We start from the raw sequence: 16,534 nt of genomic DNA, 5'->3' as shown, positions 1-16,534 counted from the left end.
TCCTCCACTTGGTGGACATGGACAATAATCCTTGAAAGGTCCATGATGTCATGCGACATACCTTTCCTACGCTGCTCCTCGAGATCCTCAACAATCCCAGTCAAGAATCTAATCATCTCGTCTCTGCTATTAGACACAAGAGAAGTTGCTGTAACAACCTGTTTAGTCATTTTGAGCAGCAAATTTTATTTCTGGAAAAACAGGCTGAGACGACGGAACCTAGGACGGAACGTAATGGGCACGACGGACCGTCGAGGGTGTGTCGTCCCAAAACACTTAGAAATTCTAAAATTTGGGTGCTGATATCGACTCTCTAAACTCTGTGATGGACCTGCAGGACTGACCGTCACAGGCACGACAAACCATCGTGATCCACCGTTTCAAAACACATCAACTCTTGAGAATTTGGTACAGGGAACGATTCTCTGAACGTCATGACGGAAGTGCAGGACGGACTACGACGGGCCGTCACAGACTCCTTAAGGAAATCGAGTCTCTAACGAACCTGCATGACGGACCGTCGCAGGCGCGACGGGCCGTCACAGGTTGCGTAATCCCAGTTGAAGTCAGAATTCTGGTTAAGTTTTAAAGGGACGTTTTTTACTATTCCTGCTTTAATTATAAACTTAGTGGGTTAATGTTAATAAGTCTAATTACTTGGGGGTTAAAAGAGGTAACCTTAAGTTAATTAGCGGGTTATTATTGCCATCTTTTATTCTTAATTATATACTAATTTTTTTTTTTTTATTTGAATAACCCTTGGAGGGGTAGGGGCTGAGCGACACCCCCAGGCCTTATCATTAATACAAAAAAGAAAAATACAAGGAGGGGGGCATAAACCTAACCTCCAATCCTAGGTGGTTTGGAGTCAACTTTCCTAATGAATGTTAACTCCTCCCCTTACATGGAAGGTGAAACCGAAATACTAAGCGTCTAAGGAGAGGACTCCTCTCGTTACAAAGTATCTAGGAAACATAAATTAGGGAGACTCTCCCTTATACAAGAGAATCTATAAACTACCTATACCTATTCAAAGTAGCTATACTATTTGGGGATAGCTAGGTTGAAAAGGTAATCCCATCAAGGGGGATCAAAAATCTTCTTAGTCTTTTTTCTTCTAAAACTAGGCATGTTCAGTAGGTCCATTCGATAGTATGCTTGAGCTTCTTTAGGTAATTGAGTGTTATTGATGTATATTTGAGGGCTTGTGGTGCAGTGGCTGTGTTTGGAGAGTGAGTCTGCTACCCAGTTTGCTTCCCGGAGGATGTGCTCCACCCCACAGATTAACACGCACCTAGAATTACCCTGAACGTCTCAAAATCGCAGGAGAAAGATGCGATGGAAACTGCGGTTGGTGAAAGGCTGTTCGTCGAACGTCGCGAAAACATTTCCTCAAGGAATTCGGGTAGAAATCAAGAGGAACAAAGTAGAGAAATGAATTCTCCTCATCATGATCTACTACCAGTTCAAAAATCAGCAAGTTCCACCGTCTTAATAGCTCAGAAGCAAGAGGCGAATTTTTGCGAAGTCGCGACTGAATCGCCTGAGATGCGCCTTCGTTTTCGAGTGACCTCCGGTCAGACTCGAACTATTTTGAGTACTGGGGTTTGTTCTCCAATGGAGGAGGAATCTTTTGAACCAAATTCGAGGCAAATAGATGGTGAACTCGCCGGCGGCGAAAACTCCGGCGATGCTGCAACTTCGAATGTCGGAATCAATGGCGCCTCAATAGAAAAACAGGGTTCTCAGGAGCAAAAGACTCCAGTAACAACCTCACTTCACAAGGCTAAGAGAGAAATCCATAACAACAACAGCATCCATGCTCAGACTACCCACGAAGGCCACGAACAACTACAGAACTTAAAAAATTCTGGGGAATACTCCAGTTGCAATCGAAATGAGATAAGGAATGTTCAAGCACATGCTTCATCAGCCATGGAAGGAAATGTTACTCAAAGCAACAAAAAACAGGGGGACAAGTTGATTGATCGACAAGGTGCTACGACAAGAATGCATACCAAAGATGGACTTAGGCAAGATCAAACAATGGGAACTACTGATCATCAAAGCAAGCAGAATCACCAAACTAAAGAAGGATTCAAGAGTAGAGAGGGAGCAAAAGCCAATCCAATGCAAGAAAACATTATCAAGCAGCCTGAGCATTCAATGCACAATCATAAACAGGTGGAAGGTATTGTCGGCAACACAAGGGATCAGGATAAAGACGCATATCACAACAATTTCCCTAAGATTTCTGACAACTTCTCAAGGTATGATCACAACTCTCAAATTGATAAAGTTAACAAACATGATGGGCCTTTCAATCATATTAGTATTAGACACACTTCAAGCCAACAACAAGGGCAGCATGTTAAGAATAATGCCAACAGTGATACCAATGCAGAACCTGCACCTTATACAGTGATTCAATCTTTTGCTGCTAGACTTAGATATAACCAGGCTCAAAATGAAATCCCTATTAGCCTTAATGAGCCTATTCACACAACTAAACAAGGACTCCCTGCAGTCCTAATAGATGAAAATGATTACTATGTGATGTTAGCTGAAATTTGCAAATACACTCTTGTTGGGAAGTTTACAAACACTATGCCAAGGATGGAACAAGTGAGAAAGAGTTTTATTCAACAAACTCAATTGATGGGGGGGATTAAGATCACTCACTTTAACTCTAGGCATGTATATATTGATTTGGACAATGAATTAGATTATCAAACTGTTTGGACTAAGTTGAAAAGGATTATTGAGGGCCAGGCCATGAGAATACAAGCATGGACCCCAGATTTTACACCTGAAGAAGAAACACCTATTGTGCCTATATGGGTGTCTATACCAGGTTTGCCTTGGCATTGTTACAACAAAGTATTCCTATCGACCATCTTGGAAAGTATAGGGAAAGTTCTGTTCCTAGACTCACCTACTTCTCAAAGAACTAGGGGTAGCACCATTAGAGTGAAAGTCCAAGTTGATCTCACCAAGGAAAGACCTTCCCATGTTTGGTTGGGTTTTAAAAATGCTAACCCCAACAAAGGAAGGTGGCTGAAAGTGGATTATGAAAGCATCCCTAGCTACTGTTTCTATTGTAGACATCAAGGGCATAAGAATGAAGACTGTACTATTAAAAGAAGGGATGAGGAAATAAAAAAAAAGGAGTTGGAAGAAGGCAAAAACAGTAAAGAAATAGGTGCAGGAAAAAGCCAGGAGCAAGGAAAAAGCACAAGAGAGGATATTTCAAAGAGTTCCAATCAACAAACAAAAAGCCAACAAGGAGGAACAGGGCAAGCAAGTGACATGAATCAAACAAGGGCTCAAATGATCAACCAACAACACAGGAATGCTACTCAATTGCAGACTGATCAGAGGAAACAAGGAGAGACAAATGAGGAGCAATGGAAAACTCAAAAGAAAAAACATCAAAAACAGCAAGAACATGTCAACTCCAAAGCTGTATGGAGACCAGTCACCCCACCAATGCAAGCAACTAATGGCAACAATCAAAAAGAACAAACAATTACAGGTATAAATGTTCTCCCAACTCAAAATACTTTCTCACATCTTGAAGTGCAGGAAATCCAGGACAATCAACAAACAGGGAAGCAGGTATCAAAGGAAGCAAATGCAAGCAGTGCAAACCAAAATGTCAATCTACAAAATATTGAAAGAAATAGCAAGAAGATCCCAGGTATTGACTTATCTCTCCCAAGTCCCAAAACCCCCAATTTAATAAATGTTGAGACTGGTCATACTGTGGAAGTCTGTGGAGGTATGGATGGGGGGAGTAAGGAGATGCCCACTAACTTGCAGGAAGGGGTTACCAAAGGGGGGAGTTTGCCTCATGTTATGCATGAGGGGTTGGATGACCATAGGATTGACCATAGAGACCTTAGGGATGCCTATACTATTATGAAATAGCAGGATCAACAGCCTGAACAAAACTCTCAACAAAGAGACAGCTGCAAACAGAGCACCAAGGAAAAAAGTGTGCAACAACAAACTGGGAAAAAGCAGGGTACTGATCAAGGGGAACAAAGTGGTAAGATGGATATTGGAGGTATTTCCAAGAGTAAAAACAAGCCTAGTAAGCAAAAAAGGGATGCTGAAAAAAGAAGGCAAGAAAGACAGCAACACAAGGATAAAGAGCAGAAACATGGGCTGAGGGAGGAAACATGCAATAGATTTGTAATGGTAGATGACAACCATGGTCTGGACATATCTCCATTACAAGTCCAATATATGACTCCAACCAAAGCTGAACAGCATCACAAACAGCAACAAAACAGCCAAAGACTATCACAGCCTGTGGAGGATGAATATGCAGCCCTTAACTATGAAGAGGATGCAATTGAGGATGAGCATTCTATAGAGGAATGGGATGATAATGATGAGACTAGTGAGGCTCTTATTAGGGCCTTCAGTCCATACAGAGATCAGACAATAGAGAAAGAAGTTCATCAGGCTACTATGAACCAAAGCCTATCTCCAAGGAGTTTCCAACAGGAAAGGTTCCATTTCACCAAACAGGATGCTAAAACTGTCACTGCTGGCAGACCCAACACTAGATTGTTCTCATCCAAATCCTCTCAATGATTAGTACAATCATATGGAATGTGAGGGGGATCAATAACCAAGGAGTGGTGGAAAGACTCAAACTGCTTAAGAAAATGCATCATCTATCTATTATTGCTATTTTGGAACCTTTCTCAGATAGTACTAATATCCAGAGATTCAAAATGGAATTAAACATGGACAATGCTATTAGTAATTGCAATAGTAAGATTTGGGTTTTCTGGAACAGTGATATTGATTGCAATATTCTTGATGAAGATGAGCAGCAAATTACTTGTGACATGAAACACAATGAATTACAATACCAATTTACTAGTACATTTATTTATGCAAAATGCAAAGACTATCTAAGGAGACCTTTATGGGAGAAATTAATTCATCATGCTTCTACTAACATTAATCCTTGGTGTGCAGTAGGGGATTACAATGTTATTTCCGATGTTGAGGAAAAACTAGGAGGATTGCCATACAATATGAAAAAAAGCATGGATTTTATTGCGGCTATTGAAGCCTGTGGTCTGATGGATATTGGCTTTAGTGGTAAAAGCTAATTAGGGTAAAAGAAAGAGAGTTTGAATAAAGAAAATAGAAAGAACAAGGGAAAGAGAGAGACGATCGAGAAGGGGAAAAACACAAAGCTTTGGGAAAATTTGCTTGCTTGATCACGAATCTTTGGTGGAGGTAGGTTATGGTTTCTCTTACGATATTCGTAGTAAACTCTTAATAGCGAATGATATGTATTGATAGTATTGTAAACCCTGCTATGTGCTTAATTGCATGCATGCATGAACGTGATTATATAATTTTGATTATATTGAGCATGATGAAGTTATTGAATCCCAAATCTTGATAAAAACCTAATATCTTTTAATGATGAGGCCTTGGTAAGAGAGAAGGCTTGATGAGTTGATAGAAGGAGATTAAGGGATCGGGTGTCACAAACCGACACGTAGATTTAGGGGATCGGGTTTCACGAAGCGACACGTAGATTTAGGGGATCGGGTGTCACGAACCGACACGTAGAATTAGGGGATCGGGTGACACAAACCGACACGTAGAATTAGGGGATCGGGTGTCACGAACCGACACGTAGATTTAGGGGATCGGAGTGTCACGTACAGACACAAGAGAAATAAAGATAATGAATCTTGAAAGATGTTAATATACTCAATCAAATGAACATAATTCCCAAATGAGTATGGTATTGAGGCTTGAGTCCTCATGTGTGAACTTGACGGTAATTGTTAATGATATAGTACTTGTTGTTGCTACATGTTGAGTATCATAGTTGATTTTATGATATTACTTGGTATATATTGTTTTCTATTTTGAGTTGGCCGATGATATCTACTCAGTACCCGTGTTTTGTACTAACCCCCTACATTATGTTTTCTTCTTTGTTATTTGTGAAGTGCAGCAAACCTACCATCGTCTTCAACTCAACCGCAACTCTAGCCAGTCTTCGTCACATCGGATCTTCAGGGTGAGCTAATGCTTCTAGCTTGGACTGGATCTTCCTCTTCATGTCTTGATGCCTTGAAGTTCTGGCATGGACTAGCTTTTATGTATTTTTAGCTTCTTAGAAACTCTTATATTTAGTAATTTGAAGTAGATGTTCTTGTGATGATGACTTCCAGATTTTGGGAATAATAATAGTTATTGATTTTATTAATGAGTTTAAGTCTTCCGCATTACTTTCTGTTGATATTATATTGAAATGTTAAGGTTTAGATTGGTTGGTTCGCTCACATAGGAGGGCAAGTGTGGGTGCCAGTCGCGGCCAGGATTTGGGTCGTGACAAACTTGGTATTAGAGCATTAGGTTCGTTGGTCTCATCACACAAGAACGAATCTAGTAGAGTCTTAAGGAACGGTAGGGGGACTCCTTTACTTTTCTTTAAGAGGCTATAAGACATTAGGAAAATTCCATTCTTTCTTTCTTTCTTTCGTGCTATTTCTTTGGTCCAATTGGTATCTAGGAGATACAAATTGGTATCTGACCATCTTCACTCTCTTTCGCAGATGGTTAGAACTAGAGCAATGACTACGCCAACACCATCACCAGCACCGGCGGGACAGGGTGCGTCTGAGCCAGCCACTGGGGCTGTAGCTCGAGGAAGAGCAGTGGCAAGAGGCCGTGGTAGAGGTCGTGGGAGGACGTCTTCTAGGGGAAGAGGAAGAGCACCTAGCCCATCTAATACGAGGGCAGTGACTCCTCCACCGACTGAGGAGGTAATAAGAGAAGGGGAGGATGGGGAAAAGGAACAAGTGCAGAATGAGGGATTGCCACCCCAGCCTACCCCAGAGATGATAAATCAGGTGCTCGCTTATCTTAGTGGGTTGTCCGATCAGGGTCAGGCACCTCCAGTGTTTTATGCACCAACACCTCCAGTTTCAGAGGTACAACATGCAGCCACTATGGCTCCTCGTATGGATGCCTCATTGGACATAGGCACGTTTCCACGTCTGACTACTGGGCCTATAATGACAAATAATCAACATGAACTTTTCAGTAAGTTCTTGAAATCGAAACCTCCAGTCTTCAAGGGTGTGGAATCTGAGAATGGTTACAATTTTCTGGTTGACTGTCATGAGCTACTACACAAGATGGGTATAGTAGAACGGTTTGGTGTTGAGTTCGTGAGTTATCAGTTTCAAGGGAACGCCAAAATGTGGTGGCGGTCACATATTGAGTGTCAACCAACAGAGGCACCACCTATGACTTGGGCCTCATTCTCTAGCTTGTTTATGGAGAAGTATATCCCCTGAACTTTGAGGGATAGGAAAAGGGATGAGTTCTTGAGCCTAGAGCAAGGTAGGATGTCGGTCAATGCATATGAGGCTAAGTTTCTTGCATTATCCAAGTATTCCACCCAACTATGTTTCAGTCCACAAGAGCGGATTTGCCGTTTTGTGAAGGGGTTGAGGTCAGAGTTACGGATTTCAGCCTTACAGGTAGCGGCTACGGCAAAATCCTTCCAAAAGGTGGTAGACTTCGTGATAGAGGTGGAAGGAGTGAAGCCAGATGACTTCACCACGACATCGACATCAAAAAGGTTTCGAAAGGGAGGTGAGTTTAATGGTTCTTACTCTAGAAGACAAGGTTCCGGACGTTACTCAGTTCGACCCATTCAGTCTTCACTACAAACTGTAGTTGGGGGTCCACCTCCAACCGGTCAACACTTCTCTGAGAGACCTATGCTTGACTCTAGAGAGTGTTATGGATGTGGGGAGACTGGACATATTAGGAGAAATTGTCCAAAACAGAGTTATAGACCCCCAATGGCTAGAGGTAGAGGTGGTCATGGTAGAGGCCGTTATTCTGGAGGACATGGTGGTCAAGGTAATGGTGGTCACCAAAATGGCCGAGGTGATGGGCAAACTGGAACCACTACATCACAACATGGTAGGGGCAATGGACAGACAAACGATAGGGCCCATTGTTACGCTTTCCCTGGGCGGTCTGAAGCGGAGGCATTTGATGCTATCATCACAGGTAATCTTCTGGTTTGTGATTGCATGGCTTCTGTATTGTTTGATCCTGGATCCACATTTTCTTATGTATCTTCCTCATTTGCTAATGGTCTAAATTTACATTGTGAATTACTTGATATGCCTATTCGTGTTTCTACTCCGGTGGGTGAGTCTGTGGTAGTTGAAAAGGTATATAGGTCTTGTTTGGTGAACTTTGTGGGGAGCAACACTTATGTAGATTTGGTTCTCTTAGAAATGGATGATTTTGATGTAATTCTGGGTATGACTTGGCTTTCTCTGCAATTTGCGATCTTGGATTGTAATGCTAAAACGGTGACGTTAGCCAAGCCTGGGACAGATCCGTTAGTTTGGGAGGGTTACTACACTTCCAATCCGGTGCGTATCATCTCCTTTCTTCGTGCTAAGAAAATGGTTAGTAAAGGGTGTTTAGCTTTCTTGGCACATCTCAAGGATGACATTACCCAAGTACCTTCGATTGAGTCGGTTTCGGTGGTCCGTGAGTTTCTGGATGTGTTCCCTTTAGATCTTCCTGGTATGCCACCAGATAGGGATATTGATTTCTGTATTGACCTTGAACCGGGTACTCGCCCCATTTCTATTCCCCCTTATAGAATGGCTCCCGTGGAGTTAAGAGAGTTAAAAGCCCAACTTCAAGAGTTGTTAAACAAAGGCTTTATTAGACCAAGTGCATCTCCTTGGGGTGCTCCGGTTTTGTTTGTGAAGAAGAAGGATGGGAGTTTTCGAATGTGTATAGACTACAGACAACTAAACAAGGTAACCATAAAGAACAAGTATCCTCTTCCTCGCATTGATGACTTGTTCGATCAGTTACAAGGTGCTTGTGTCTTCTCTAAGATTGACTTGAGATCCGGTTATCATCAATTGAAAATACGGGCAACGAATGTGCCAAAGACTGCTTTTTCAAACAAGGTATGGGCATTACAAATTTTTAGAGATGTCTTTTGGTCTTACGAATGCCCCTGCTGCGTTCATGAGCTTGATGAACGGGATTTTTAAGCCATATTTGGACCTCTTCGTGATCGTATTTATTGATGATATACTGATATACTCAAAGAGCAAGAAAGAACATGAGGAGCATATGAGAATGGTATTGGAAATGTTGAGGGAGAAAAAGCTTTATGCCAAGTTCTCTAAGTGTGAGTTTTGGCTAGATGCAGTGTCCTTCTTGGGGCACGTGGTTTGTAAGGATGGAGTGATGGTGGATCCTTCTAAGATTGAGACAGTAAAGAATTGGGTAAGACCTACTAATGTGTCAGAAATAAGGAGCTTTGTTGGGTTAGCTAGCTACTACCGCCGATTTGTCAAGAGATTCTCTTCTATTGCTTCCCAACTGACGAACATGACTAAGCAAAATGTTCCATTTGTATGGTCGGATGAGTGTGAAGAAAGCTTTCAGAAGCTCAAGACTTTGTTGACTACCGCACCCATTCTCACTTTGCCAGTGGAAGGTAAGAATTTCATTGTCTATTGTGATGCATCCTATTCGGGTTTGGGTGTAGTTCTAATGTAAGAGAAGAATGTGATTGCTTATACTTCAAGACAATCAAAAGTGCATGAACGTAACTACCCAACTCATGATTTGGAATTGGCCGCGGTAGTGTTTGCATTAAAGCAATGGAGACACTATTTATATGGGGTTAAGTGTGAGGTCTATACGGATCATCGTAGCCTACAGTATGTCTTTACTCAGACAGATTTGAACTTGAGACAGAGAAGATGGATGGAACTACTGAAGGACTACGACATCACTATTCTGTATCATCCGGGGAAGGCGAATGTTGTAGCGGATGCTTTAAGTAGAAAGGCGGGAAGTATGGGAAGTCTAGATCACTTGCAAGCTTCTAGACGCCCATTGGCTAGAGAAGTTCAGATTCTGGCTAACGACCTTATGAGGTTAGAAGTAAATGAGAAGGGAAGATTGTTGGCTTGTGTGGAGGCAAGATCTTTTTTTCTTGACAAGATTAAAGGAAAACAGTTTAATGATGAGAAATTGATCCGGATCCAAGATAAAGTGTTGCGAGGAGAGGCTAAGGAAGCACAAATCGATGAGGAAGGTGTTTTGAGAATCAAGGGAAGGGTATGTGTACCCCGAGTTGACGATTTGATCAACACTATTCTGACAGAGGCTCATAATTCAACGTATTCAATACATTCGGGTGCAACCAAGATGTACCGTGACCTAAGGCAACACTTTTGGTGGAGTAGAATGAAGCGTGATATTGTGAACTTTATCGCCAAATGTCCAAACTGTCAACAAGTAAAGTATGAACACCAGAGACCCGGAGGAACACTTCAGAGAATGCCCATTCCTGAATGGAAGTGGGAGAGAATTGCAATGGACTTCGTGGTTGGTCTTCCAAAGACATTGGGTATGTATGACTCTATTTGGGTGATTGTTGATAGGTTAACTAAGTCTGCTCATTTCATTCCGGTCAAGGTGACTTACAATGCAGAGAAGTTAGCCAAAATCTATATCTCAGAAATTGTTCGGTTGCATGGGGTTCCACTATCCATCAAATCAGATAGAGGTACGCAGTTTACTTCTAAGTTTTGGAAAACATTGCATGCGGAATTGGGTACTAGGTTGGACCTTAGTACTGCGTTCCATCCTCAGACCGATGGTCAGTCTGAGCGAACGATTCAAGTGTTGGAGGATATGCTTCGTGCATGTGTGATAGAGTTTGGTGGCCATTGTGATAGCTTCTTACCTTTAGCAGAGTTCTCCTAAAACAATAGCTATCACTCAAGAATTGATATGGCCCCATTTGAAGCATTGTATGGTAGGAGATGTAGGTCCCCCATTGGTTGGTTTGATGCATTTGAGGTTAGACCTTGGGGTACTGATCTCTTGAGATATTCGATGGAGAAGGTGAAATCTATTCAAGAAAAGCTTCTAGCGGCGCAAAGTAGACAAAAAGAATATGCAGATCGAAAGGTTAGAGACTTAGAGTTCATGGAGGGAGAACAAGTCTTGCTGAAGGTTTCGCCCATGAAAGGGGTGATGCGGTTTGGAAAAAAGGTTAAGCTAAGTCCAAGGTATATTGGACCATTTGAAGTACTCAAGCGAGTAGGGGAGGTGGCTTATTAGTTAGCCTTGCCTCCAGGGCTGTCCGGGGTACATCCGGTATTTCATGTGTCGATGTTGAAAAGATACCATGGGGATGGAAACTATATTATCCGTTGGGATTCAGTTTTTCTTGATAGGAATTTGTCCTATAAGGAGGAGCCTGTTTCTATTCTAGATAGAGAAATTCGCAAGTTGAGATCAAGGGAGATTGCATCCATCAAAGTTCAATGAAAGAATCGACCCGTTAAAGAAGCCACTTGGGAGAAGGAGGTTGATATGCGAGAAAGATATCCACACCTATTCACAGATTCATGTACTCCTTTTCGCCCTTATTCTCCTTCTTGTGATCGTTCGGGGACGAACGATGGGTAAATTGGTATCTAATGTAACGACCTGTTTAGTCATTTTGAGCAGCAGATTTTATTTCTGGAAAAACAGGCTGAGACGACGGAACCCACGACGGAACGTCATGGGCACAACGGACCGTCGAGGGTGTCTCGTCCCAAAACACTTAGAAATTCTGAAATTTGGGTGCTGACATCGACTCTCTGAACTCTATGACGGACCTGCAGGACGGACCGTCATAGGCACGACGAACCGTCGTGATCCACCGTTTCAAAACACTTCAACTCTTAAGAATTTGGAACAGGGAACGATTCTCTGAACGTCGTGACGGAAGTGCAGGATGGACCGTCGTAGGTACGACGGGCCGTCACAGACTCCTTAAGGAAATCGAGTCTCTGACGAACCTGCATTACGGACCGTCACAGGCGCGACGGGCCGTCACAGGTTGCGTAATCCCTATTAAAGTCGGAATTCTGGTTATGTTTTAAAGTGACGTTTTTGACTATTCCTGCTATAATTATAATGTTAGTGGGTTAATGTTAATAAGTCTAATTACTTGGGGGTTAAAAGAGGTAACCTTAAGTTAATTAGTGGGTTATTATTGCTATCTTTTATTCTTAATTATATACTAATTAGGGTAAAAGAAAGAGTGTTTGAATAAAGAAAATAGAAAGAACAAGGGAAAGAGAGAGACGATCGAGAAGGGAAAAACACAAAGCTTTGGGAAAATTTGCTTGCTTCATCACGAATCTTCGGTGGAGGTAGGTTAGGGTTTCTCTTACGATATTCGTAGTAAACTCTTAATAGCGAATGATATGTATTGATAGTATTGTAAACCCTGCTATGTGCTTAATTGCATGCATGCATGAACGTGATTATATAATTGTGATTATATTGAGCATGATGAAGTTATTGAATCCCAAATCTTGATAAAAATCTAATCTCTTTTAATGATGAGGCCTTGGTAAGAGAGAAGGCTTGATGAGTTGATAGAAGGAGATTAGGGGATCGGGTGTCACGAACCGACACGTAGATTTAGGGGATCGGGTGTCACGAACCGACACGTAGATTTAGGGGATCGGGTGTCACGAACCCACACGTAGATTTAATGGATCGGGTGTCACGAACCGACACGTAGAATTAGGGGATCGGGTGTCACGAACCGACACGTAGAATTAGGGGATCGGGTGTCACGAACCGACACGTAGATTTAGGGGATCGGAGTGTCACGTACCGACACAAGAGAAATAAAGATAATGAATCTTGAAAGATGTTAATATACTCAATCAAATGAACATAATTCCCAAATGAGTATGGTATTGAGGCTTGAGTCCTCATGTGTGAACTTGACGGTAATTGTTAATGATATAGTACTTGTTATTGCTACATGTTGAGTATCATAGTTGATTTTATGATATTACTTGGTATATATTGTTTTCTATTTTTAGTTGGCCGATGATATCTACTCAGTACCCTTTTTTTGTACTAACCCCCTACTTTATGTTTTCTTCTTTGTTATTTGTGGAGTGCAGTAAATGTACCATCGTCTTCAACTCAACCGCAACTCTAGCCAGTCTTCGTCACATCGGATCTTTAGGGTGAGATAATGTTTCTATCTTGGACTGGATCTTCCTCTTCATGTCTTGATGCCTTAAAGTTCCGACATGGACTAGCTTTTATGTATTTTTAGCTTCTTAGAAACTCTTAGATTTAGTAATTTGAAGTAGACGTTCTTGTGATGATGACTTCCAGATTTTGGGAATGATAATAGTTATTGATTTTATTAATGAGTTTAAGTCTTCCGCATTACTTTCTGTTGATATTATATTGAAATGTTAAGGTTTAGATTGGTTGGTTAGCTCACATAGGAGGGCAAGTGTGGGTGCCATTCGCGGCCCGGATTTGGGTCGTGACAGTTGCATACCTGGATAATTTCACAAACATCAGGGAATACTCCATGACAATCAAAGATCCTTGTTTAAGGTTGATAAACTCCTCAATATTGGCGAACCTCATCTCCCTAGGGAAGAATCTCTCCAGCAAGGCTGTCTTAAAAAACTCCCAAGTGATCGGAACTCCTCCCAATTTCAGCTATCCTACCACATCTTGCACCAAGTTTGTACAACTTCCTTGAGTTGATAGTAAGCCAACTTTGTTTTCTCCGTATATGTGGCCCCCATAGATACCAAGATCTTATGAACCTAGTCCACAAACTCCTGGGGGTCCTCTGAGGTCTTAGACCCTGTGAAAATAGGAAGATTCATCCTCGTGAAGTCTCTCAGCCTGTCAGCCATGGTACGAACCAGTGTGTTCTCCCTCTAAACATTTTGCCGGTAGACTTGGTCAGTCATGGCGTGAGCCTGCATAGTAATGGCATGTGCCATCTGGGGCAGATATGCCCTCACCTAAGCATTATTCAACCCAGCAGGGTTAATCGGCATGTCTACTTCTTCAGAGTGAGCCTGGGGTGGAACTCGATTATCTTCATTAGTTGCTCCTCCTCTCCACTGACCAATTTCTCTCCTAGTGTCCATTCTCTGAAATCAACAAGGGTTGATGTTAGATACGCCCATAACACTAAGAAAACCAGACATTAGGAAAGGCATGATAAGATCAGAAAAAGGGAAAGTTTTGCGACGCATCATGTAGTCTCTAATCACGATAGTGGTGCACTTCACTACCATAACTTAGAAGCTACTCAATGTTTTTGATGTGAACTTATTATTCTCGGAATTTAACCTAGGGATCTGACATTAACTTTGTCATGATCAGAATCTAAACCCTTAACGAGACTGGCGTCATTTACCTCTCAGAGGTCACAAACAAGCTTACATACTTTATTCTTACTTCATGTAGGTTAATTTTAGTGGAAAATTTGAAACTTTTTGTTCCTAACTTGCTTATTAAACATATAATTGTATATATAATGTTTCACGATCAACCATCTCACATTAAAATAATCAAATGAACGAAGCAGTTTATTATAAGGATAAAGATGTACTTGCCAAAATTGCACCAATACAATGTTTGAGCAAAAATTGTAACGAAACGCTAGTGGAAAATACTCCACTAGCTCAATCCTACAACTAAGCTAGAATGTAAATGGTCAAGAATCCTCGAAAACAAGAGGGCCTACCAAGTCTGGATAAATGTTCGACGTTCGATTAGATGCACCATTTATCCTATAGCTCTTGCGTCCACCTGTGCCTTCACCTAAAAGATTATAGTTGTATAGGATTAGTACCGAGTTGTACTAAATATGGGTATATGCAAGAAAACACCAACGAGATGCATGAGTAAGAATAGCTCTTTCCTTGCAACTTGATTATAGCAGGTCAAGTCAATGGACTTGCCAAATTGAGATTAATAAAGTGAGTAAACTTTCCAAATTTGGATTAGGAAAGTTTTTGAGCTTTCCAAATTTGGATTAAGAAAGTTATGACATGAGAGTAACATTAATAATCATACTTAACATTTTGCACACAGCACACAACAATGTACACATAGCACATATAATAATTCATATAACACATAACGTTGTCCATATAATTTATCCGTATGCAATGAGATCTTGGAATCATGGACATGACCTTAAGACTTCCCAAAATAAGGGCTCAACATATGGGACCTGAACTAGGGAGTCTGATTTAGCAAACACAGATTCGGCTTCTTTCATTCATACATACTTCATTTCATTTCATTCATTAGCCAGTGTAAACACTAGTTATACCTAGGATGTAGTTTAAGACAGTCATCGGGTTCGTTGTGCAATGACCAAAAATGATCTAATGTCATTACTTGAGTCTAACTCACCTCATGATTATCCTATCCTAACACATTTGGTATCGTTCGTTTCATTATGTGCATCATTTGAGGCTGACCACATTCATTCATTAGGAACTTTATCTTTAACCAACATAGATCATGTGAACATGATGAAATTCCATGTCATGAAACCCCACACTTAAAAGAGGTTTAATCACTGGACAAGGTGACCCAAAACATGATAGCGTACATGGGAATTGAACCCCACCAGATCCCTATATTGGGCCTATAGGTTTGAAGACTAGTAGATATAAGAAGACCCATACCTAACATGAAGGACAGTATCATCTCATGAGAGTTACGTACACTGCGCCCTTTTCGAACAAAGGCATCACTACTCATAGCTAGTCTATCTGTGCTCAGTATAAAGTTCCATTACATTCAACTCATACATCATGGAAGCTAGCTTCTAATATGAGGACATCATAGCTCAATAGATGATTTCTCATCTCATCAGTAGTATTAAGTGTGTTAATCCCAATACTTTCATCAGAGTGTTCATGGAGACTAGTCTCTTCATTAACATAACACTCTCATAGGTGAGTACATTTTGGTAAAATATACTTAGGTTCATTTGAGATTTCTCTCATCTTTTACATTAGCCTCATATAATGTTGTCACCATATTGATCAACATTAGCACATTTTCTCTTCATAATTACTCACCTGTTTTTACTTGAATGTTCATTTCATCATATGCCAATGCACTTGGCAAATTGTGTGTTTCACAGTCTTACTTAACCCTTCTAGGGTTTCATCATATCATTACATAGTAATAATTTTATCATATACCACTGAACTTGGCCATTTAGTGTGTATTACACTGATACTTAACCCTTCTAGGGTTACACCATTTCATTACATACATTTTAGGTTCACTTATTTTTAAACATATGCTACATTTATGGGTCTATACATACAAACCATGAGGCTTCATTCATAGTTCGTTTAAGTGATTTGTATCTTCCTAAGATTATGCAGTACAAGATTTATGCATCTTGTATATATGCGATGATCTCGATATCGATCTAAGTGGGCAACATTTTTCTTGAAGATTTAACTCATATATGACTTATTCATCTATACTGAATTTGGGCTAGGTAATCCGATTTTCTAATCTCTTGAACAACACTTACATTTTATTTTATTCATTTTTGGTTGATCCATACGGCTTGGGGACCCATGTTTGAGCCCCAATG

The 16,534-nt window shown here is 40.9% G+C and overlaps 1 protein-coding gene and 1 pseudogene across 1 annotated transcript; both read left to right on the top strand.

Moving 5' to 3' along the window:
• The first annotated feature begins 1,338 nt into the window (after nt 1–1,338).
• LOC138349219 (uncharacterized) lies at nt 1,339–4,605 on the top strand. The gene is made up of 2 exons (XM_069299545.1): nt 1,339–3,828; nt 3,934–4,605. The coding sequence occupies exons 1-2, from the start codon at nt 1,339–1,341 to the stop codon at nt 4,603–4,605; spliced, it is 3,162 nt and encodes a 1,053-aa protein (XP_069155646.1).
• A 3,393-nt stretch (nt 4,606–7,998) lies between these two features.
• On the top strand, nt 7,999–11,538 carry LOC138349218 (uncharacterized; annotated as a pseudogene).
• Nucleotides 11,539–16,534: the final 4,996 nt, after the last annotated feature.

This window comes from Solanum lycopersicum, chromosome 6, assembly GCF_036512215.1.
Source record: "Solanum lycopersicum chromosome 6, SLM_r2.1".
Classification (NCBI taxonomy): domain Eukaryota; kingdom Viridiplantae; phylum Streptophyta; class Magnoliopsida; order Solanales; family Solanaceae; genus Solanum; species Solanum lycopersicum.
This window is presented reverse-complemented; position numbering and strand designations above follow the sequence as displayed.

Excerpts from the sequence above, each read along its gene's own strand:
- LOC138349219 (XM_069299545.1), top strand. The coding sequence starts at position 1,339 with ATGGAAACTGCGGTTGGTGAAAGGCTGTTCGTCGAACGTCGCGAAAAC. Across the intron at positions 3,829-3,933 it reads CCACTAACTTGCAGGAAGGG|GATCAACAGCCTGAACAAAA; the intron begins GTTACCAAAGGG and ends ATGAAATAGCAG.